This window comes from Drosophila montana, unplaced genomic scaffold (genome assembly GCF_035044405.1).
Source record: "Drosophila montana isolate Dmon_TW-CO22-7 unplaced genomic scaffold, ASM3504440v1 contig_1903_1, whole genome shotgun sequence".
Lineage (NCBI taxonomy): Eukaryota > Metazoa > Arthropoda > Insecta > Diptera > Drosophilidae > Drosophila > Drosophila montana.
The window spans coordinates 64,451-89,267 of NW_026996823.1; the positions used below are offsets into that span (position 1 = coordinate 64,451).

At 36.5% G+C, this 24,817-nt stretch overlaps 2 protein-coding genes and 2 long non-coding RNA genes across 12 annotated transcripts; 2 read left to right on the plus strand and 2 right to left on the minus strand.

The window, feature by feature from the left end:
* Nucleotides 1-317: 317 nt before the first annotated feature.
* On the plus strand, nucleotides 318-1,767 carry LOC135441263 (uncharacterized). Its single transcript, XR_010438447.1, has 4 exons — nucleotides 318-332; nucleotides 393-636; nucleotides 694-863; nucleotides 939-1,767. It is a non-coding gene; the product is annotated as an uncharacterized LOC135441263 (long non-coding RNA).
* Nucleotides 1,768-3,294: 1,527 nt separating this feature from the next.
* On the plus strand, nucleotides 3,295-4,019 carry LOC135441259 (activating signal cointegrator 1 complex subunit 2 homolog). The gene is made up of 2 exons (XM_064700805.1): nucleotides 3,295-3,646; nucleotides 3,964-4,019. Exons 1-2 carry the CDS (start codon nucleotides 3,295-3,297, stop codon nucleotides 4,017-4,019), a joined length of 408 nt encoding a protein of 135 aa, XP_064556875.1.
* A 1,825-nt stretch (nucleotides 4,020-5,844) lies between these two features.
* LOC135441258 (uncharacterized) lies at nucleotides 5,845-7,775 on the minus strand. 2 transcript variants are annotated; one of them, XR_010438446.1, is made up of 6 exons: nucleotides 7,271-7,775; nucleotides 7,083-7,162; nucleotides 6,920-7,004; nucleotides 6,599-6,674; nucleotides 6,258-6,534; nucleotides 5,845-6,024 (listed from the first exon to the last, which is right to left on the minus strand). It is a non-coding gene; the product is annotated as an uncharacterized LOC135441258 (long non-coding RNA). The 2 variants fall into 2 exon arrangements; XR_010438445.1 differs by lacking the exon at nucleotides 5,845-6,024 and having other exon boundaries at nucleotides 6,109-6,534.
* Nucleotides 7,776-11,438: 3,663 nt separating this feature from the next.
* Nucleotides 11,439-23,513, minus strand: LOC135441256 (synaptic vesicle glycoprotein 2B). 8 transcript variants are annotated; one of them, XM_064700798.1, is made up of 9 exons: nucleotides 23,320-23,513; nucleotides 23,084-23,245; nucleotides 20,353-20,403; nucleotides 15,516-15,632; nucleotides 15,139-15,445; nucleotides 14,974-15,081; nucleotides 14,786-14,918; nucleotides 14,017-14,428; nucleotides 11,439-11,665 (listed from the first exon to the last, which is right to left on the minus strand). In XM_064700798.1, exons 1-9 carry the CDS (start codon nucleotides 23,423-23,425, stop codon nucleotides 11,631-11,633), a joined length of 1,431 nt encoding a protein of 476 aa, XP_064556868.1. In that variant the 5' UTR covers nucleotides 23,426-23,513; the 3' UTR covers nucleotides 11,439-11,630. The 8 variants fall into 8 exon arrangements, 7 of the variants coding, with proteins under 7 accessions (XP_064556868.1, XP_064556867.1, XP_064556869.1 ...); XM_064700797.1 differs by having other exon boundaries at nucleotides 15,516-15,637; nucleotides 20,241-20,403; nucleotides 23,320-23,512; XM_064700799.1 differs by lacking the exon at nucleotides 20,353-20,403.
* Between the last annotated feature and the right edge of the window lie 1,304 nt (nucleotides 23,514-24,817).

A 24,817-nucleotide genomic window follows, 5' to 3' on the forward strand; every position in this document is an offset into this window, starting at 1 on the left:
ATGCTCGATAGTATTATATCTGTGACACAATGAGAACCGTGACTGAGTCTAAAAATAGTAGGTTCAAAGAAGAAACACAGCAACTTCGAGTACAAATTTAATAGGACATTTTTTGGTTTATTTATCTTATAAATAAATAAACTCAAGAATGACTTACTTTAATTGCTGGTATACACCTGTTTACAGATCTGTTACATAGTACTCGGATCTTCGGGTCTACTAATACTCAATTATACAACATTTACAAAGTACACAGCTGTTAAAAAAACAACAATATTGGCACAGCAAACATGAAAAGTCTGCTTGCTGTCATTTTAGTATGAATCCATTGGGTAAAAAATGACAGACTCATGTTTTTTATGTTATGCTATGGTATTCTTTGTCGCACCTAGTTTTGATATTGTTAACTATGTTACTGAACTGCTTGTTTCTCTTCGAGTCGCGCTGGCTGGCTCATTGGTTCTCTGGGTGAAGTCCCATCCCTGGCCCGCAGTCCGCACAATCGATATCAACAAGCTACCACTTCTGTAGCAAAACAGACCTACACAACACTATCCAAAACGAACCACAAAATCAATAACATCAAACAGCCGGAACTATTAACAAATGAACAACACTAACCGCTAACCAACAAGGGTGAGACGCTAATATAAGTTAACAAAAAAACACTATTAATCCACTTTACTTGTCCAGATCGGGTCCCGGTTCCAGGCCCAGCGTACCCACCCTACCTGAGACGATCACCTGATCTCCCTGGTCTCCCTCATTTTGGCCACTAGATGGCCTGCATCAGCCCGTGTCAGCTGTCATGCCTCCTCTCCCCATCAATTGAAACTTAGCCGGAAATTCTTTTCTCTCAAAATGTGCGTATAATTGGTTGCATTTCCCTCAAATTATTGACAATTAATATTATTTCTTATTGCCTTTCTCTTTTGCAGGACAACTCCACTCAGCAATTTACAATGTCATTCAAGCGGACATTCCTTTCTACTTCACCAGTCGCGATTAATTACTATTGATAATGGGTATTAATTTATAAAATTTCATTTAAAGCATAATAACAACAAAGAGGAGGCGTCAAATCTTAATTGAGCGATTGGCTCCCCCACACATTCATGCCGTATATACGCATGTATAGCCATGCTGAAAAAAAAAACCGTCTTCTGCATCGTTGGCAGCTAACGTTTTATCTCCCTCAAACAAATCCAGCATCCAATCTCCTTCTGCGGCTCCGGCTCTATCCACGGGATCGTTCATGATTGCTTTTAGGGCTGAGCGCAATTGATGAATTGAGACGCTTTCTCAAAACTTGCCGCTAAGGGCGCTCAATAGGGAACTTAATTCGCTCCTTGATTTTCTTAATATTTCGGTTTATTTCATTGCCAATGATTTGCAATGTTATTTGGGTATACCCCACACCTGATTTGTAAAATACAAATGGCCGTTGGCTTTATTTTTATAATTCGCGTCCGTTCCATACGGCTCAGATTTCAGAATTGAATTCCTATTTCTTCTTCTTTCTGTTTTTGTTTGAAGTATCGATATCGTCACCGATATCCGATATTTGGTACTTGGTATCGTCAACGATATCGATACTTCAAGCATATTGCACTGAGTACGTGCGTCAAATTAGCGGCGGTGACTTAGCGTTGATTTTTGGTACTTGGTATCGGAAAAGAAATCGGTCACTTTTAAATGCATTTTTTTTAATGTTTTTAAGCACAAAACCCAATAAATTTAAATGCACAATTGCAAAATATTAAATTATTTACTGTCTACATTCATTTGTTTTGGATTTATAATATGGGTATACCAAGAGGTTGAAAAATGAGGTTTCCACCATTCTCTATATATCCTAATTCAAATTCAAATTCAAATGTAAACACACCTCGTGTAAACACACCTCGTGTTGTTGCTACTAGTTCCAACGTGAACCGAACCACTGCTTGGAATCAGTGTTGAATAATCTTATACAGTATTGAGCGGGAACAAATTAATTCAAAATATTTGTATATGTGGAAGAAAAGAAGTAATAAATGAATTAATTGGTATTTTACAATAAAACATTATCTTTGGAAATATAGACTTCTGCTAAATAAGGCAACAGTGCATTGATGTATTTATACACAGTATAATAACAAATAGGTGGCAATATTTCAACATATTATTCATCCTAATTTTATTTATCTCTGATAATGGCCTTAAATGCACGGTAGTTTAACATATAGATCGCGAATTATCAATCATTTTGCTTTTTACATCAAGAAAATCGTCCGGCCAGTTTTCAATAAATTCTCATTTTTCTATTTATGCCCTATGTTAATGCAAAAAAACTAGCTGGCAATATTTCCTTAACATTTTTATTTAACAAAATGGCGACGATATTTTATCAATTTTTATATTTAATTTTTCCGATAATGGCCTTAAATGCACGGTAGTTTAACATATAGATCGCGAATTATCAATCATTTTGCTTTTTACATCAAAAAAATCGTCCAGCCAGTTTTCAATAAATTCTCATTTTTCTCATTATTCCCTATGTTAATGCAAAAAAACTAGCTGGCAATATTTCCTTAACATTTTTATTTATCAAAATGGCGACGATATTTTATCAATTTTTATATTTAATTCTTCCGATAATGGCCTTAAATGCACGGTAGTTTAACATATAGATCGCGAATTATCAATCATTTTGCTTTTTACATCAAGAGAATCGTCCAGCCAGTTTTCAATAAATTCTCTATTTTCTATTTATGCCCTATGTTAATGCAAAAAAACTAGCTGGCAATATTTCCTTAAAATTTTTATTTATCAAAATGGCGACGATATTTTATCAATTTTTATATTTAATTCTTCCGATAATGGCCTTAAATGCACGGTAGTTTAACATATAGATCGCGAACTATCAATCATTTTGCTTTTTACATCAAGAAAATCGTCCAGCCAGTTTTCAAGAAATTCTCATTTTTCTATTTTTCTCATTATTCCCTATGTTAATGCAAAAAAACTAGCTGGCAATAATATATTTCGTGCTGTGATATGGTGGCAATATTGCAAAATATTTCAAATGGTGGCAATATTTCAAAATGAGATACGAAAGGCTTTATAATAGCGGATTCGCCAAATATTAAAAAAATGAAGATTTTTAAACATCGACAGCCCTCGCACGTTGCTGCTCTTACAAATAAAGTCGAGCAGCAACAACAATTTAATAGGGCGCAGCAGAGGCAAATTAACGCCATAAAAAAAGAAGTGGCAAAGTAATCGCAGCAGAGGCGTGTACCACAGCCGCAGATGCAACAGCCGCCGCAGATGCGACAGCCGCCGCAGATGCCGCAGGCGCCGCAGATGCAACAGGCGGCGCGGATGCAACAGCCGGCACAGGTGCCACAGCCGCAAATGCAACAGCAGGAGCCGCCTCAGCTGCAGCAGATGCTACAGCAGCAGGAGCCACCGCAGATGCCTCAGCCGCGGGTGCCGCAGATATGGATACAGCCGCAGCCGTGGATACAACCGCTGCAGCCGTGGATGGAGCCGCAACAGCCGTGGATGCAGCCGCAACAGCCGTGGATGCAGCCGCAGCAGCAGTTGATGCAGCCGCAACAGCCGTGGATGCAGCCGCAGCAGCCGTGGATACAGCAGCAAAGTATGACGTATTATATATACGAAGATAATGTTTTATTTGTTTACAATAAATAAAAAAAAAACTTAAAAATTACTTTATTTATATTATATATATATATATATATATATATATAATATATTTATTTGTTTATTAATAAACCTCCGAAAAGAAAGAAATCTAAGCGTAGCACAGAAACTAGCGAAGAGGATGGAATGATTGTGGAAGCAGACACTTCGCGCGCAGCAGCCAATGCAAGCGCTACCTTCGAGAATCCCTCCCCTCAATGATTTACATTAGTTCTGTTTAAAATAAAATTAACATAAGTCTATTTTTTATAGCATGGACTGACGACTCCAGCGTTGCGGACAGCTGGATTTATGCGCGGCTAGCTTGACTCAGTGCCACGAGCAGCGTGAGCATATTAATTACGACCTGGAGCTGCTAAAAACAGTAAACCTTCATTTAAAAACACAATACCTATAAATAAATAATGGATGCAAATGCATGCTGCACATTCTTATCGTTAATTGCCTGCCATAAAACCCTTTAACCCAAAATGTTTACTACGTCAAAAAATACATACAAAAATCACTTGCATTTTTTCGAAATTCGAAATTCAGAAATGCCAAAAACTTAAAATCTTTAAATTTGCATCGAACAGGCAGGCAACCAACAGGCACACAAACGCATAAATGCTTTCATCCATATAGAAAAGTGTGTAAGTGTGTGTGCTTACTTACTCTACTCTACTTACTCGAAAGAGTGTACGTGTGCACAAGTAGCAAGTCGCAAAAATTTAACATTTTCAATTTTTGGTCTTTTCTTAAATTATTCGACAATCCGACGAAGAATTACGCTTGCAGAAATACGACTTAGTTTTTTTTTAATTTTAAGCAAAATTGGTCCCCACAGTAAACAAAAAAATTAAAATATAATACTTACATATATAAATATATCATTTAGGTCATTTAAGTTTTTAATAAATATAAATATATCAGATTCTTCTCATTATGCCTGACTGGACGAAGAAATACATGATAGAGCATTTGAATGTGTGTGCCACAGGCACAAAGGGCACACAATTGAAGAAAAAATCTCTGGCTCGCGACAAACGCCGCGATCTACTTGTGCGCACATCCACACAACACAAACATATGTATGATTGTAGATCTCGGGATTTTTGAGAAGCTATGCACGGAGAAGGAGATGCACATAAGTGCGCAAATCAATAAGTGAGAGCGAGGCACACTCTGCACATGTATACACACATATGTATGTTTTTGGAATGTAAGGAATTAAAAAGTAACATATATTTATTATGAAAAGGCATCAGCCGCAGCGACGTTATGCGCTGAGCGAGATGCGGCTTCATACTGAACGTTCGGCTTTCGAGGCCGGCGTTCGTCTGCCACTCTCGGCAGTCTTACCTTGTCTGGGCACACTAAAATGGTCGCGGACACCCATGGGGCTCAGTCGTTGACGATTTATCGGTATCCGATTATTCCGCTGTTTGACAAGTCTATGCATTGTATAGTTAGTGTTATTATCTTATCATATAATTTGGGCTGTCGAGCTTATAATAAAAAAAAAAGTTCCCTTGGCAGGGTTCTTAACCGATCTTGATCAAATTTTCAGCAGTAGATCTTATTGTACTATAAAATATTCGTGTATTCTCAAAATGATGATGAATTGCATTGAAATTGTGGTTTATATTGGTGGGCAATACAAGTTGGGTTGCTAACTTGATTTATAGCTTTGCGGTGGTAGCGGGGAGGTTGCGATAGGTATATATTTTAGAAGCAACATATAAAGTTTGGTGACTTTAGCTCTTATTATTTACCCAATTTGCTCAAAAAACAGGATTTTGATATCGATTTTTATCGATTGCTTGGAAACGGAGAAAGTTATCGATTATCGAAAACAAACTCGTACTGCGCATGGACTAAGAGGACCTACAGCTAAAATTTAAATTTCCGTAGCTTCTGAGGTTCTGAGATCCTTGCGTTCAAACATACGGACGGACGGAAAGACGGCCAGACAGACGGACATGGCTAGATCGACTCGACTTGTATGCACAAATACAATGTATAATTAATGTTGTATATTGTGTATCGGTGAGGGCCCTAAGCACCTTCGAGCGCCCCAAATTTCGCAGGGGTGGCAACGCCTAGCTCAGAATCCACTGCATTGAGCGAAAAAAAGGTGGGAAAGCAAAGGCGGGTGCCCGCCAGATTCGCTCGCAGGGTAATGAATGAAAATATGGCCTTTGTGATGCCTTTGGCTTACACGGTCGATAACTTACCCATGTCGAAGATATGAGTTTCGTTGCTGCAACAAAAGAGTCAATTTTGAGAGGTGGTACAAGACAGTCGGGCTCTGCTCAAATGCACCAGTGGAAACTTAAATAACCAAAAAAACACGTTTGGCCAGGCACGTTTAAAATATTTATTAATAATATATTTAACAAAAAATTAAACTCGCCTATATGCATATATAAAATAGTGACGAATGAAAATGAATAGCCCGGGTAAACTCAGTTGTGCGAGGTATAAAAATTCAAAACTTTAAACTTACATGGGACACGAAACGAATAAATAAAAGATAAGATAATAAATAAAAGAAAACGACATACGGTTCCGGCAACGAAAGGATCCACGCTAAAGAGTTCAGGCCGTCCAAGAAGCTCTCGAACCAGAGAGGCCAGCAGGTTACCACCCAGGCCAGGTTCCGGCTCAGCGGCGCACGTCAGCCATACCCTCGACGCACTTTTCACCAGCGCTAACCCGAACGATAGGCTAAGAAGCGGCCATTGGCGAGACCACGCCCACTTCCGAGTGAGTTCGTTCCATAACGCCCATCCTCACCCCGAACAACAGGCAGAGTCAGACGGAGCCTCATATTCGAGCTCCCTGAAAGAGAAGATTTTTGCGATTATTAAATTCATTTATTTTTGTTAATTTTATATGTATATACTTGCGCATAGTTTCACTTAATAAAACTTCATAAAGTGCGAACAGCGAGTGAACGACTCAAACGTTATTGCATCTGCCTAGTAAATATAAAAGCTTAAAATTTGGTTACTTGCACGAACGATACCCACTTCTATATATGTATATACATATATGTCATATGTACAGAATATCACTTATTATTGCCCTTACCGCCCCACAGAGAGCTCTTTAGGCAGGCAAGGTATATTCAGCGCTTTAACACACAAATAAAATCTTTCTTTTGGCACATATATACACACATTTAATTCAGCGGGTACCTTGTTTCCATTGATGCAACAATTACCTTTTATTTTTCTCCATACTTCTTTTTTTGCGGCAATAACCTTTGGGCGTACTTTCGTCGTCTGTTCCTTTTGATTTGTGGATTTCTGCAAAAAAAATTATGCTTTAGAAATTAATATTATTGTAATAGTCATAATTAATGCCAACAATTATACTTAACTAACATAAAGAATTATGAGCGGTTAATTTTGTTGATGAAGGGGAGGAGAATGTCCACGTCGTTCGGATAAGTGCCGTCTTACATCTGAAATAAAAGGGTGGTGAAATGCAAATTAATAATTATCACCACAGGATAGGCGGGAGACACCAATTGACGTCCGATTTGTTATTGATGTTTTTATAGTTTTGTTACCTTTGTTTAGTGTATCTCTTCCTCTGGCCGTTAGGGTGGACCATAACAACTGTTCACCATAGGCATGTTTGCAGGTTGTGCGTTCGAAAAGTAACCGAAATTCGTTAGTCCGATTTTAAATATAAATTATTTTGTTAACCGAATTTTCCGTTTATCGAGGTCTTACTCACCCCTGGTTGATCTCAAATTGATAAAAGGAATGTGAACGACAAATCGGATCATAAGACACCCCACATATGGAAATTCCATTTATCAGGATTTCATTTCCGGCCATGAAACCGAACTTTATTGCGTGTTTTATTGAATATAAACAATTTAAATGCCGATAAAGCGGTGGCGGCACGCTTGTCGAGGTTCTTGCAGTAACGACATTTGACGATGAATTTCCGATAGTTTTGAACTATCGTCAAAGTTTCGAGATGAGCGAATGAGAGCTGCTAAATATCGATAACAAATCATTATAAATATCGAATTTTCGATTTGGCGCAGGCTATTGTATATTTAAAATGTATGAAACTGAAATACAAAAAATATTATTTACATTAGCAATATTTTGTTTTCAATTATTAAATTATTAAAAATTGTAAATTTAACTTGAATATTTTTAAATTAATTTAAGCCATTAAATGCAGTTCTATAATAAATTTCAAAATTAATAATACATATAACGAGAAAAAAGGTCTATCTTCGGCATGCCAAAGATTTAATACCTTTTCATAATACTGATAGTGCTTTGCCCGTATCTAAGAAGCACAGGGAAAATAGTTAAAGCCGAGTATGGTTTAGATATCTCGAAAAACAAAAAAGGTTTCCATACAACAACTTAATTTTCGACCGATCGTTCCTATGGCAGCTATATGATATAGTAGTAGTCGGATGTTAATAAGATTTTGCACAAATGGAGGGAACATAGTAAAACTAATAAATGCCGAGTTTGGTCAAGATATCTTGAGAAACAAAAAAATTTCCATTCAACAACTTAATTTTCGACCGATTGTTCCTATGGCAGCTATATGATATAGTGTCCCGATCATAATAGTATTTTGCATATATATGAGGAGCATAGTGAAACTAATAAATGCCGAGTTTGATTAAGTTATCTTTATAAACAAAAATGTTTTTCATACAAGAACCTACTTTTCGACCGATCGTTCCTATGGCAGCTATATAATATAGTGGTCCGATCCAGCTGGTTTTGACATATGAACTGCGTGCAACAGAAAGAGGGATTTCTGCAAAGTTTCATAAAGATAGCTTTAAAACTGAGACTAGTTCGCACAGCCGGTCATGGCTATATCGCCTCGGCTGTTAATACTGATCAAGAATATATATACTTTATGGGGTCGGAGATGTCTCCTTCTATGCGTTACACATTTCACGACAAAATTATAATACCCTCTGCAAGGGTATAAAAACTGATATTTTAATTATACCTATGTTTAACATTATTAATAGAATCTGTTAAATGTTCAAAGCTACGCCACCGGAAATGGAATCGTGATAAAAAACTACATTAAAAGTTTGGACGTTCCTTATGTGGCAAAACTAAAATGAAGAATTACCATAATTTAAAGTCAGTGAATATATTTAATAGAATTGGTAATACCAGTTGCCAGTTCTACTTACGGATCTAGCAAATTCACAGATACTTTGCCGTGGCTACAGCGACCCTTTACTAGTGCTCCCGCGAGTAATCGACTCTACTTCTGGGATCCAGCTCTTGTTATATTAATTAAAGTAGTTGATAGATTAATCCACAAATTTTTCATAACATAAAATTAAATAAAATTTGTTAACTTATGTGAAAAACTGTTTACTTTTAAAACCAACTACATCATGTGCCAAAAACTTAATACATTTAAGCTTTCTGCTCAAAACGAGTATTACTTTGTGACAAAAGCGCTGGGATGGAATTTTTATTGTACAATAATTATTGTACGCTTTGTAGACGTGGTCCATTTGCGACTGGAGCGAGTGGCCAGGCCGTAGCATGGGCAAGGCGTGTTAGGTTTTTCAACATCGATGGCGAAATTCGATTGCGTGTTGCACAGAATGCATTGGTACTACATCTAAAGCTTACGAATACTCTGCAGAGCACATAAAAACAATCTCTTCCACTAATGTAAATTACACGCTTCGGAAAAATTCCATTAGAAAGCCTTTAAAAAAAGTTTGCTTATAATATATGAGCCAACTCTTATTAACTTCGGACCTTGACATCATATAATTCTATAGAAAAATTTGTCTTAAAATTATATTTATATAGACGCATTTTCTGTTTTGAAACATTTTCCAATCTCAGCAATTACAAGCTTTACTGCTCGCCTCACAAATCTCCAAAATCGTAAACCATATTTCGGTAAAGGTATTTAATAATAATAAGTACATTAAAATCAATGCTAACAATCAATGTACATACAATGCCCTGGTGGTTAAGCGAAGACTGGAAGCTCTAACCATACAATGCATAGATATGTTAAACAGCAGAATAATCGAAACACGATAAATCACAACGAGGGAACCCAAAGGGTGCCTGCGCCCATTTTAGTGTGCCCAGATCGAGTTAGACTGCTGAGAGTGGCAGCCGAACGCCGGCCTCGAAGGCCGAACGTTCAGTATGAGGTCGCATCTCGCTCAGCGCACAACGTCGCTGCGGCTGATGCTATTTCTTAATGTATGTATGTATGTTAGTTTTAAATCCTTACACCCCAAATACATATGTGTGTATGCGTGTGCAGAGTGTGCCTCGCTCTCACTCATTGCTTTGCGCACTTGTGTGCATCTCTTTCTCTCTGCATTGCTTCTCAAAAAACCCCGAGATCTACAAACATATGTATGTTTGTGTTGTGTGGATGTGCGCAATAGTAGATCATGGCGTTTGTCGCGAGCCAGAGATATTTTCTTCAATTGCAAAAGGCACACACATTCAAATGCTCTCTCATGTATTTCTTGGTCCAGTCAGGCATACTTAGAAGAATCTTATCTATTTTTATACCCTGAACCCATTAAAAATGGGTAGGAAGATTATAATGTATTTGTGGAAATGTATGTAACAGGCAGAAGGAAGCATCTCCGACCCCATAAAGTACATATATTCTTGATCAGCATCAATAGCCGAGTCGAGTTAGCCATGTCCGTCTGTCTGTACGTCCGTCTGTCCGTATGTATGAACGCAAGGATCTCAGAACCTATATGAGCTAGAGACTTGACTTTAGCTGCAGGTCCTCCTAGTTCTCGCGCAAATCGAGTTTGTTTCCGATATTCGATAACTTGCCCCGTTTCGAAGTAATCGATAAAAATCGATACCGAAATCCTGTGTTTTGAGAAATTTTGGTAAATAATATGAGCTAGAGTCACCAAACTTGACATATAGCTTCTAGAATAGTATATACATATATATCAAGTATCTTTCTTTTTATAGCAATCACTACCACCCCGCTACTACCTCTAAGCTAGAAATCAAGTAAATAAACCAATTTATGCTGCCCACCAATATAAGAATCAATTTAAATGTAATTGTCATTTTGAGAATATACGAATATTTTATTGTACAATAAGATTTGCTGAAAATTTCATCAAGATCGGTTAAGAAACACGAAAGAAAATGTGTTTCGGCCTGCAAACACGTGCAGCAGCAAGCGCAAATTCCAAGAATTTCTGTATACATGTACACACCCACATTCATGAGCGTCTGCTTTGAATTCTATCAACAGCATTGCAATTGCGAGTGTATTGTTTTCTGTGCTGCTATTTTAATTGGTTCTTTTTCTTATTTAAACTCGATTATTGGTGTGGCTCTTGAGTGGAGGCGGCAAGTGGTGCGGTTGGTTGCGAGTTCGAACCCTGCCAGGGTAACAATTTTTGTTTTCATTTTAATTTTTCTTTATTACTACTAAAGCAAACGAGCGTTCAGGGTATTTCCTAGTCAGGAGCTCTCGACTATAGCCTCTTACTTGTTTTTAAATATATTACTGCTAGAACAAATGAGCTCGTATCTGGGATGGTGGGTTCAGGGTACTTATTGTATTGACATTTATAAATACATTTGATACATACATGTATATTTTGTTCAAAGCTATTACTTTTCTATAGTTTGAGCGGACAATCGACTCACCTATGTCACTCTCCTAGTCGCAATTATTGTTATTGAATTTTCAGGAACAATGGATTAATATTATTTACCAGTATTTCATTTATTGCCATTTCGAAACCCTTTGGTCATACTAAAGTAAGGGAATTCCACGCACCATTTTTCTACATTTTATTTCTTACAAACGATACATCTTATAAATAATTTATTCTTTAAATCCATCAGGAAATCTTCGTATGCTAAGTTCTGATTTAATAACCGTGTTATCCTTTACATTGGTAAGAGATAGGACAAAAATGCACAGACTGCAAAGATAAGTATAAAATATTATATTAGTAGAACAGGTATTAGAAGCCGGCGATTATTTATCCTTGCAAAAATATGTCTAAGAAGTTTTTTTTATTTTAAGCGAAATAGATCCCCACAGCAAACAACATAATTAAGTATAATATAAAATAAATTTATATTATTTATGTCATTTAAGTTTATATTACGTATGACATGTCTAAAATAAATTCTCTCAAAAAAGCTTTGAAAATGATTTTGAAACTGATCGGACTGTAAATAAACATCTTACAAACAAACATTTCCCGCCAATTTACCACTGTTGCGGGTGGAATTTCCCAAATCGCTAAAACACGTATTCAATATATTCTTATGTGGAGCTTTAAAAATAAGTTTGAAGCAAATCGGACACAACAAAAAATCTTTGAATCGCATTTCTGCCGAAGAAGTCTGGATTCTGCGGAAAGTGTGAAACACGTCTCAAATGAATTTTCATATATGTATGTAGATCTTTAGAAATGAATTTGAGTGCGAAACGTTACCCACCAAATCTTTGACCCCCATTTCCACCAAGGAGGGATGGATTTACCGAAAATTGCGAAGGGGTGCTTGCAAATGAATTTAAAGAAAGTTCTTTGAAAATTAGTTTGAATCCGAACGGATGGTGAACAAAAAGTTTCATTTCCCTAGATTTTACCACACTTGCGGGTGGAACTTCCCGAAACCCCGTCTTAACGTGCACCTTTGCGTTGACCAATAAGTCAGTCAGTCAGCCAGGACAAAGAGTTTTATATGACTGGCGACGGAATATACGGCAGAGCATTTGAATAAATGTGTGTACCTTTTGCTGTCGCAGGTACAAAAGGGTCAACCAACCCATTGAAGAAAATATCTTATGTAAGTTATATGTAAGTCACAGGGTTGTTTTGCAAATCTTTGCAGTGAAAAGAAGATGCACACAATTGCATGGATCAATGAGTGAGAGCAAGACGCTTTCTGCACATGCATAGACACACATATGTACATATGTATCTGGGCTCGAGTCTTGGCGTTCGGCTGCCACTCTCAGCAGTCTTACTCTTTCTAGGCATAACAAAATGGTCGGAAGCACTCATGGGCCTCAGTCGCATTAAAAATTCTGAATTCGATTATTCCTAGATTTGAAGCCTCTATATATTGTATGATAAGTGGTAATACCCGCCAGTTTTATATAAATATCCTCGAATGCAGATCAAATGTATCTATGTTTTTCTCGAAAACTTTCTCGATTTTTCCAGCATTTTTTTAAAACTTCTGTTCCCCGTAAAATGGTAAGTAACTACAATTTGTATACCCTTGCAGAGGGTATTATAATTTTTACGTGGAATGTGTAGCGCATGGAAGGATACAACTCCGATCCCATTAAGTATATATATTTATGATCAGTATCAACAGCCGAGTCGATATAGCCATGTCCGCCTGTCCTTCTGTCTGTTTCTATGCGAACTAGTCTCTTAGTTTTAAAGCTATCTTTATGAAACTTTGCAGAAGTGCAGTACATCCGTCGGAACCAGCTGGATCGGACCACTATATCATATAGCTGCCGTAGCAACGATCGGTCGAAAAGTAGGTTCTTGTATGAACAACTTTTTTGTTTCGTTTTTGGCATTTATTAGTTTTAATATGCTCCTAATATACATATGTATATGCAAAATGCTATCAACATCGGACCACTATATCATACAGCTGCCATAGGAACGATCGGTCGAAAATTAAGTTGTTGTACGGAAAATTTTTTTGTTTTTCAAGACATCTTGACCACACTCGGCATTTATTAGTTCAACTATGCTCCCTCCATTTGTGCAAAATCTCATTTACATCCGACTACTATATCATATAGCTGCCATTTAGCAAAAGATCGGTCGAAGATGAAGTTGTTGTATGAGAAATTTTTTGGTTTTCAAGATATCTTGACCAAATTCGGCATTTAATAATTTTACAATGGTCCCTCCATTTATGCAAAATCTTATTTACATCGGAGTACTATATCATATGGCTGCCATAGGCATGATCGGTCGAAAATTAAGTTGTTGGATGGAAAACTTTTGTTTTTCAAGATAACTTAACCATACTCGGCATTAACTACTTTTCTTGTGCTTCTTAGATACGGGCAAAGCACTACGAGCATAATAAAAAGGTTGGGTCTGCAAGGGTATTAAATCTTCGGCGTGCCGAAGATAGCCCTTCTTTCTCGTTAAAGTTATGTTTGTAATGAACCTCAGCGTTGCGTACTTAGTTTCGAGTAGTCGTAGTCCTCGACCTCATCGGGAGGTGTACCAACATTTTGAAGGTACTCATTTTTTGATTTATTTTGTACAACATATTTACTTACCCAAAATAAATCCAGAAAATACTTCGAATGTTACATGGCAGTACGTCTCGAGAAGAATTCCAATGATGTTGCTGCCAAAAACGCTTCCCATGCGCCCCAGCATCAAGCAGATGCAAACCGCTTTGCCTCTTAATTTTGTGGGGACTAGATCTACCACGGCACCACTTAAAACCGATACACACAAGCCTGGTAATACCAGGTACAAGCAAAAGCAAATTATAATGATAACTTCGTTTTTTATCCACACTAATGAAATTGCACAACCAGCAGCTATTGCCAAACCCATTGTAATTGCTGCTTTGCGCCCAATCTGATTAATAACAAAGCCCATTAAAATATATCCCATAGTTAAGGCTGTACCGTAGGTAATCGTATCAATATAGCTCTTAGTATTTATTTCATCAACGCAAATCTGTAAAAAATAAAGTATATTATAGTATATTGCCACTAACTAACAGCTAGAAAGAAAAGGTAACCACACATTTTCTGTGAATCAGGTTCCACATCGACTTTGTTTTTGATCGGGTCCATAACTCGTTCACTCAGAGACCAAGAGAAATTGAGAGCCACATGCTTTGTGAAATAGAAAGGCATCGCTGTTTTTTTTTTCGCTCCCACTATACAAGACTGATTTGGCTTACTCTTATTGCTCTCAAGGCTCTCTCATTAATGTCTAAAGATCTTTAAATGTCTGTGTGGATATCTTTTGTTGTTCTAGCTGTCCCATCTATATGTAGTATGGTTAGTGGTATTGCTCACGAGTTCATACAGTTGTTGTTTGGTTTAGTTTTGACTGATTAACTGAAGCATCGATGACATCACAAACGGTCATAGCGTCGTCAGCAATAGACGATCCCAAACGATTTAGTATTTCTGGATACCACAAGCCCATACCCGATGAACTGAAAATGAAATGAATATCAGTGAAAAGTTAAGTTAATTGCATATATGGCCCACCTAAAGAAGAGACCACACATAACAGTACAGCTTATGCTAAAGTTTCTTAAATGCGGGCTTCTTAGTAGTGGTACGGTTTCTTGCCACATTTTTTTGAAAGAGACCATTCTAAGGGATAAAAAGTATGGTTGATTAAAGTATGGTATGTTGAAACTTAATACTTACGGTGAGTAGGAAACACTCGGTACATTTTCTCTGTCAGTGAATACATCATATTTTATTTTATCAACATTCAATTCTTGAAGACGTTTGCCAACATTTTGTAAAGCGATCCACTCTACTGCGGCAAACGCATCATCAATTTTTCCAATCGATAATAAAATTTTAGGACTGTCAGGCATTTTAAACAATATTATCGTTCCTACCACTCCAGGAAGTAGATAAAACACTGTCAACAATCGCCAAGGACGGAATGAAAAACTTTCAGTGAGACCTACACTCCAGTTCATTGACATTACAAGCCACGCTACAGCTTAATGATAAAATTGAATTTTTATTTGATTAAAGGAATTTTACATACATAATTTAATAAAAATAGTTACCAGGTACATAAATTGTAGATATGCCGACAAAAAAACTTGCATAATTTATTACTATCGGTCGATGACGTACGGTAAAAAATTCCCCAAGATATGCATATGTAGTGGAAGATGCACCTGCTATACTGTTAATAAAATAATAAATATTTTATACCCTTGTAAAAAGTAATTATTTCTAGTTATTCCAGATCTTAGTTATTCTGGATCTGTGAATACTATAAAAGAATGGATCGTTAAGAGATATGCTCAAAATATGATATTTTAATGATTGCTTGATAAATGGTATATATAAATGCAACAGGCGTCGAATCTTGGTCAATATTAATAGCAGTATCGATATATCTAAAATGCCTATAAAAATAGATTTAAAGAATTGGTTTTTTAAGCATAACTTAGAACCTGTAAGAGCGAGATAGCCTCTCGTATAGTATATTGAATAACATATATATTCCTTTATAATTTCATGAAGATCTACTACAAACACTCAGCATTAAATTTCCAAAATTGGGAACCAGTCGGAAAAAGCGCTGCAGCTGTGTAAGTTCTGAAGCTGGCCGCACGCGATAGTGTGTTGTGCTTAAATGGATCTGTAAGTACCTTCGCATTTGGGAACACATATTTAATGATTTTAATCATTCAAAGCGTGGTAATATATACCATACTAGCGGGTATTACCCGGCCTCGCCCGTGGCACGTATGTTATAAAATAAATGTTCTCAAAAAAATTTGAAATGATTTTGAAACTGATCGGACGGCAAGCATCTTTCATACAAACGTTTTCCGCTAATTTACCACTGTTGCGAGTGGAATTTCCCAAATCACTGAAATACGTATTCATTACATTCTTATGTAGAGCTTTGAAAATAAGTTTTGAGCAAATCGGACACAACTTAAAACTTCGCACAAAAAATCTTTAAGTCGCATTCCACCCGAAAAAGTTTGGATTCTGCGAAAAGTGTGAAACACGTCTCAAATGAATTTTCATATATGTAGATCTTTGGAAATGAATTTGAGCGCGAAACGTCACCCACCAAATCTTTTTCCTCCATTTCCACCAAGGCGGAATGGATTTTCCTAAAAGTGTGAAACACCCCTCAAATGAATTTGAACAAAGATCTTTGAAAATAAGTTTGAGGCCGATCGGATGTTAAACAAAAAAGTTACATACAAACGTTTTTTGAGATTTTTCCCCACTTGCGGGTGGATTTCCCGAAACACCGTCATAACGTGCACCTACATCACATAAGGTTACTCGCGCTACGCGCTCGTTTGCCCTTGGCTGGGCTCGAACTTGCTTCTACTTAACAAACGGCTGGGAGCCAAAAAAAAAATCAGTTTCTTCGGTAGGGTTCGAACTCGCGCCCTACGTGCTCAAAAGCTACACCAATAATTGAGTCTTATTGAGAAAATAACGAATTAAAATAGCAGCACAGAAAACAATACAATCGCAATTGCAATGCAGTTGACAGAATCCAAAGCAGACGCGCATGAATGTGTGTGTGTACATGAATTCAGAAATTCTTCCAATTTGCGCTAGCTGCCGCAAACACGTGGGCAGCCAAAACACATTTTCTTTTGTGTTTCTTAACCGATCTTGATGAAATTTTCAGCAGTAGATCTTATTGTACTATAAAATATTCGTGTATTTTCAAAATGACACTTGCATTTAAATAAACAGCATAAACAGGTTTAGTTAGTTGATTTATAGCTATAAGGTAGTAGCGGGGAGGTGGTGATAGTTATAACGAGAAAGAAGTGGTATCTTCGCCACACCGAAGATTTAATACCCTTGCAGACACAACCTTTTCAAAATGCTCATAGTGCTTTGCCCGTATCTAAGAAGCACAGGGAAAATAGTTAATGCCGAGTATGGTTAAGATATCTTGAAAAACAAAACAGGTACATACAACAACTTAATTTTCGACCGATCGTTCTTATGGCAGCTATATGATATAGTAGCCCTATGTGAATAAGATTTTGCATAAGTAGAGGGAGCAAGATATTTTGAAAAACAAAAAAAATTCCATACAACAGCATAATTTTCGACCGATCGTTCCTATGGCAGCTATATGATATAGTTGTCCGATCTTAATAGGATTTTGCATATATATGGGGACCGTAGTAAAACTAATAAATACCGAGTTTGGTTAAGATATCTTGAAACATATAAAAATGTTCCATACAAAAACTTAATTTTCGAACGATCTTTCCTATGGCAGCTATATGAAATAGTTGTCCGATCTTAATAGGATTTTGCACATATATGGGGAGCGTAGTAAAACTAATAAATACCGAGTTAAGTCAAGATATCTTAAAAAACATAAAAATTTTCCATACAAAAACTTAATTTTCGACCGATCGGTCCAATGGCAGATATAAGATATAGTTGCCCGATCTTAATAGGATTTTGCATATATATGGGGAGCGTAGTAAAACTAATAAATACCAAGTTTAGTCAAGATAACTTTATAAACAAAAATATTTTTCATACAAGAACCTACTTTTCTACCGATCGTTCCTATGGCAGCTATATGATATAGTGGTCCGATCCAGCTGGTTTTGACATATGAGCTGCGTGCAACAGAAAGAGGGAATTCTGCAAAGTTTCATAAAGATAGCTTTAAAACTGAGAGACTAGTTTGCATAGAAACAGACAGACGGACAGACGGACATGGCTATATCAACTCGGCTGTTGATACTGATCAAGAATATATATACTTTATGGGGTCGAAGATGTCTCCTTCTATGCGTTACACATTTCACGACAAAATTATAATACCCTCTGCAAGGGTATAAAAAGAAAGATACTTGATATATATATGTACATATACTATTCTAGAAGCTGCATGTCAAGTATGTAACAAACATGCTCAAAAAACAGGTTTTCGATATCGATTTTTATCGATTACTTGGAAACGGAGCAGGTTATCGAATATCGGAAACAAACTTGATCTGCGCAGGCACTAGGAGAACCTAATCTAAAATTTTCTAAAATTTAAAAAATAAGATTCCTCTGCCTATGTCAAACTCGCGACCACCTTCGTTCTAACGAAATATGTACATACATATGTATTTCCGACAGCCTCATACATTCCAGCTATACTAAGAATTAGATATTTTCGGGAAAAAAACGGAACTAAAATAGCAGCACAACTACACAGCAGCGCATATAATATAATCACAATTGCAGTACGCATATGAATGTTTGTTTGTGTGAACATGTTTACAGAAGGCCTTCCTGCTTTTTACGATAGCTGGCACGTGACTTAGCAACGTTTTCTTTAATAACTTCCATGTTTCTTAAGCAATTTTTATGAAATTTTATGCGGAAGGTCTTATTGAGCTATAGAAAATATTTTTGCAAAAAAGATGGGTCGGTGGTGTTGAAATACTGTAATTTACAATGTATGTATATATACTACACTAAAACTGCAACCTAAAAAATATGCTCAAAAAAGTAAGCGGCTCTAGGAGTTCCCGACTAGGGGATACCCTGAACCCTCTTCTGCAAACACCAAATACTGCTTAAGCAGAAATAAAAATATATTTAAAAAACGTTTCCTCGGTAGGGTTCGTCGAGCACAACAGCCACACCAATAATTGAGCCTTCATGAAAAAAAAAGAATTAAAATAGCAGCACAGAAAACCACCCAATAGCAATTGCAATGCTTTTAAGAAAATTAAAAAAAGACGAGCATGAATGTGTGTGTGTACATGTATACAGAAATTCTTGCAATTTGCGCTAGCTGCCCCAACCACGTGGGCAGCCAAAACACATTTTGTTATATAACTTTTGTGTTTCCTAACGATCTTGATGAAATTTTCAACAGTAGATATTATTGTACTATAGAATATTTATTTATTCCCAAGAAGTCAATTGCATATAAATTGTGGGTTGAATTGGTGGGCAGTATAAATTGGTTTATTTACTTGATTTATAGCTATGAGGTAGTAGGGGAGCTGGTGATAGCTATAAAATGAAAGACACTTTATATATATATACTATTCTAGAAGCTAAATGTCAAGTTTGTTGACTCTAGCTCTTATAAGTTACGAGATTTGCTCAAAAACAGGACTTCGATTTCGATTTTTATCGGTTCCTGGGGCAAGTTATCGATTATCGGAAACAAACTCATGTTCGAAATTACAAGTCTCTAGCTTTTATAGGTTCTGAGATCCATGCGTTCATATATACGGACAAGCAGACGGACTTGGCTAGGTCGTCTCGGCTTATGATGCTGACCAAGAATATATATATTTTATGGGATCGGAGATGCTTTCTTCTGCCTGTTAGATACATTTGCACAAATACATTATATCCTTTTTACCCATTTTTAATGGGTTCAGGGTATAAAAACGGGATTTTGATATCGATTTTACATTCAAAATTTCAAGTCTGCAGCTCTAATAAGTTCTGAGGTCAACGCGTGCATACAGACGGACATAGCAGATTGCATAGCTAGATTGTCTTGACTTTTTATGGTGTCGTATATTTGTATATCAGGAATATATACACTTTACGAGGTCGCAGATGCTTACTTCTGCCTGTTACATAACCTGTACCTATTTTCAATATCTTCAAAGTAAATTTATAAAACTTAGACTAAAAAATCAAAACCAGCATATTGAAAAACGGAGAAATAGCTGAAAAGCGACCATCATACATGTTTTAAAATGTAAGACAAAATTCTTTGGTAATAATATCGGTTGAAGAATGTCCATACTTACAAAAATCCGACTAAAAATCGTGCAACCACATAAATCCAGAAATTCTGAATTAATATTGAAATTAACGACAGGAGATTTCCAACAAATGTGGTATATATTAATACTGGCTTACGTCCAATTGAATCACTAAGATAACCCCAGAAATATGAAGAGCAAAATATTCCTGCAAAAAAACAAATGTTAATAGTGAAACTTATAAATGCCGAGTTTGGTCTAGATATATCAATATAAATTCGGCTGTTGATGCTGTCATGTCTATGGCAATTATGGATCTCCTAACACTTTCACCTGCCCATAAAAATGGTTCTTTTCCATTTAGATAGGACCATTAATTGTGCACAATACCGCACTGAAAACGGATTACACGCCTCTTATAGCTTAAAAAGCTTTTGGCTTCATATGTATATCAAAACAAGTAAGAAGTTCTAGTCGGGAGCCCCCAACTAGGGAATATCCAGAACCCTCTTATTCTAACACCAAATATAGATCGCGCTACGCGCTCGTTTGCTTTAGTAGTAATAAAGATAAATTAAAAATAAAGTTTCCTTGGCAGGGTTCGAACTCGCAACTGACCGCATTACTTGCTGCCGCCTCTACCCAACATCCACACCAATAATTGAGTCCTAATGAGATAAAAAGCAAATTCAAATAGCAGCACAGAAAACAAACAAAATCACTAACCAAATAGCATATATACTGGACAAACAGTACTAATGACGGGGACAAGTGTTTTTCGTGCGGCTGGTCCAAAGTCGTCTTCGTTTTTGTTCGGGTTCGAGACATGCCCGCATGCTCTCACAGCAAGAGAGTAAGAATACATATGACCTGTGTCGTTGAACGGCATCGCTGTCTTTTTATTCGCTCACTCTACAGGAAACTGCTTTGGCTTACTCTCATCCATATGATTTGTGCGATAGAACGGCATCGCTGTTTTTTATATCGCTCTACAGGAAACTGCTTTGGCCTACTCTCAGTGCTCTTTCAATTTGTCTATGTACCGTTAAAATGTTTGTGTGTGTATGTGTTCGCACAAGCAAAAATGCCCACAATTTCAATTTTTCTCAAAAGTCGGTGGCATTTCTTCCCTTTTGAGGGGACGAGTAACATGAAATAATGAAAAGGTTTGCCACGTCGATGCGAAATTCTTTCATTTTAGCTCGTTCTTGTTGGAAAGGGTACCTAAACGTTGGCATGTGTGTTTTTGGACTTGCTATTCACGCATACTTGCATATTTTGTATGTATTTTTGCACATCGCCGGAATGCAAACCAATTTGGCAGAAAGGGCCCTCAAAAAATGTAAGCTCTCGCTACTTACATACATATGTATGTATGTATGTACATATTTGGAAAAAACGATTACATTTTTGTTTTAAGAACTTGTAGCTTGTATTAACAATTAATAAGCTACATATATGTATAACCATCCAATATACAAGAGGATTTCGGTCTTCCGAATCGTTTGGTATTTAGAATTATTGTCTTAAATCAATAATAGCATCCGACCGTGACTATTGGAAATTTTAAGATGTTTTATTTTGGAAGAAGAGGTTAAAATAAAAATTATTCTGACGTGTTCAAATAATTTCAGATCGCAAAAACTTAAACGAATCATAGCCTGATCTCACATGAATTGTATTGAAAGTAAAGTAAGGCGGATATGCCGACGGTGGTCTACTAAACTAACAATAAATGCAAATAATAAAAGCACGTTATGAATTATTTCTTATCGTATATATTGATCCTTCGTGACGGCAGCTCCATAATCTATTTTTCACATGATAGGTAGTTTTGAATGGATTAGACGCAATATTCTATATTCATTCAAACGAGCGTCTACTTTGAATTCTATAAATTGAATTGCAATTGCGATTGTATTTTAATTAAGTAGTTTCATTAAAACTTAATACTTGGTATGGCTGTGAGGCATGAGGCAATAGCAAGTAGTTCGGTCGGTTCAAGGTAGTTGCAACTTCGACACTGGCAGAGGGGGCCTACTTTTTATTTAAAATTAATGCTACTATATATCATTAAATAGCGAATATCGAAGGCTGCATTAAATGTTGATAGAAGAGGGCTTAGTCCCCTAGTCGGGAGATCCCGATTAGAGCACTATTACTTGCTTGACTAATGAAGCCTCAAGTTTAATACGTCAATTGCCAATTACAGACCCGCCATATGCTACTGCGTGGGAATGCTTTTTCAAACGATACAACTGGCCACGTTATGTCTGCATGAGAAAACTCATCATGAAAAACAAGCATTGAATGCACCTGAACCCAGGAGTTTATGTATTGATTGTCATCGTTTGACAACGATACGAAATATTATATATTAAATTTAATAATATATTTAGCAAATACATCAATGAACTCAACAAGTCGCTCAAGAAGTGGTGCTAAATCTGCTTTTTCATTCGCATACATTTTTTTGCACTAGGAGCTAGCTGCACATCTCAGCACTGACATCAAGTGGAACTTAATTTAGCCACATGCCCCACAGTTGCATCTTCATCGCGTCCTCGGCAATGCCAGGCTCACATTAAAACAGGTGCACTCTCGGTTGACACAAATCGAGTCAGTGTATACCACACCGGACAGCGACTTGACATTCTGGTCACCTGTTCACTTTCTCATTGGACGACCCTTCATTATAGTTCTATAAGTAGTTTAGAGCAAATCCTAGCAAACAGGATTACTGGCAACAATCTCTGACCGTGCTGTAGTGGTTTTAAAAGCATTTGGAGTTTTGGAGTATTTTTAACAGCGTCATAAATATACTGCAATATCTCTACGAGTATGCATAGTTCTTTAGAAATAAGTGTTTCCTCTCTACGTAAACTTACCGATAAAACTCGCTGCACTCATGATGGACTTGTCCACTGAATTTGTTCCGAATTCACACTGAGATACAATTGTAATATATGACATACCCATTGTCTCATTTATTACCATCATTAGTAATAGACCTGATGCAACCAGAATAGTCCACTGCACACGCCCAAATCCTTTGGCAAGTAGTTTAATTGTTCGATTAATTAGCTGGTTTGCAAACTACCAAAATTGTTAATAGTTGACGTACCGATCAATTCAAGTACTTCTTCATATTCATGACCTGCACTCATGGTTTTTTCAATAGCATCGGCAGGTTTTGCTTCACTGTCTTGTTGGTCGACACGCGTAGGCATTATTAAGATGGTATTAACTTATGAACAAATGAACTATCATTACCAAACTTGCTTTAAAGTGTTACTGTTACAGCGCGATGCGGTCGTGGGCATATATAGATTGCTACGTTCGTTCTAAATGCTTTTCTAAGAGTCAACATTGAAAGTTGGGTTATCAGTGCACAATAAAGATAAATAAGTCTAGGGATGACATTTAGTTAATTTATTTAATGTCTATGGCCCCAGTGAATTTGAAATGTAAAAACATCCTCCCATCTAGTTTCATTTATTAATTCATTAAAGCAGATTGCTGTTTCTCACAGTTACATGTTTGGTTCATGTTCTGCACACACAAATGCAAATATAGATACTCATGAAGCTTTTTAAAACATTTCAAATGCATGACTCTGCGGTAATAGCTTTGTACATTTAGTAGTATGTTCAGCAAACATAAGTGAACGGCTCATAATATACTAACATACATATACTATATGTTATGTGATAGTAGATAGGTTTCATTCTAAGTGAACAACTGCTGGTGACATCATCTGATTTACATGAGGTTGCTGTGGGTTGAAACTGGTCCACACTCACTTACATTTGAGTTTTTAAGACTTTTATGACACCTTTAATTTAAAGTGTGAAAAAATGTAATCAGCATTATGTGAGGCTTATAAATAAAAATAGTCGTAAACAAGGCTGGCTTATTGGGGCGTTCATAGAACTATCTACATCTGTTGACTCATAATAAGTAGCGTTGTGCTACTGTTCTTTTTATCTCCTTTATACACAGTGAGAAAAAATCAAAAATTTCGTACCATTTTTCATATCAAGTAAAACCTGTCATAAAAGAAGGCTAATTTTGACTCAACTCTGAAATTCTTCTTTCAAACGACCCTGCATATACAAAAATAAAATAAATTAATCTTTCCATAAAGTTCACATGTCACATGTTCACATAGGCCCATATTGAACGTGATATAGGATTAATTTATTCTTGCATCAAGAACTTCGACTCCATAAAGTATACATATTCTTACTAAGCATCAATAGTCGAGTAGATCTAGCCATGTCCGTATGTCTATCCGTCCAACAGATGTATGAAAGCGTCGGTGTCCGAAACCAATAGACCAGCAATTTTGAACGGAGGTCTTCGTACTGACGGCGCAGTTAGAGTTTGTTTCAAATAATCGATAAGTATCTATATTGAGAGATACAAAATTTGGTATGTAGATTTTAGTATAGTATACACAGATGCCGATTTAAGTTTTGGATAAAACTCCGTTCTTGACTCAATTGAAAAAAATTATCATTTTAGTGTTGGAACAAAACCAATTTTTCTAACACAAGTGAGATTATTGTACTTATATATAATATATACATATATATATATATGTATATATCTCACTTGTG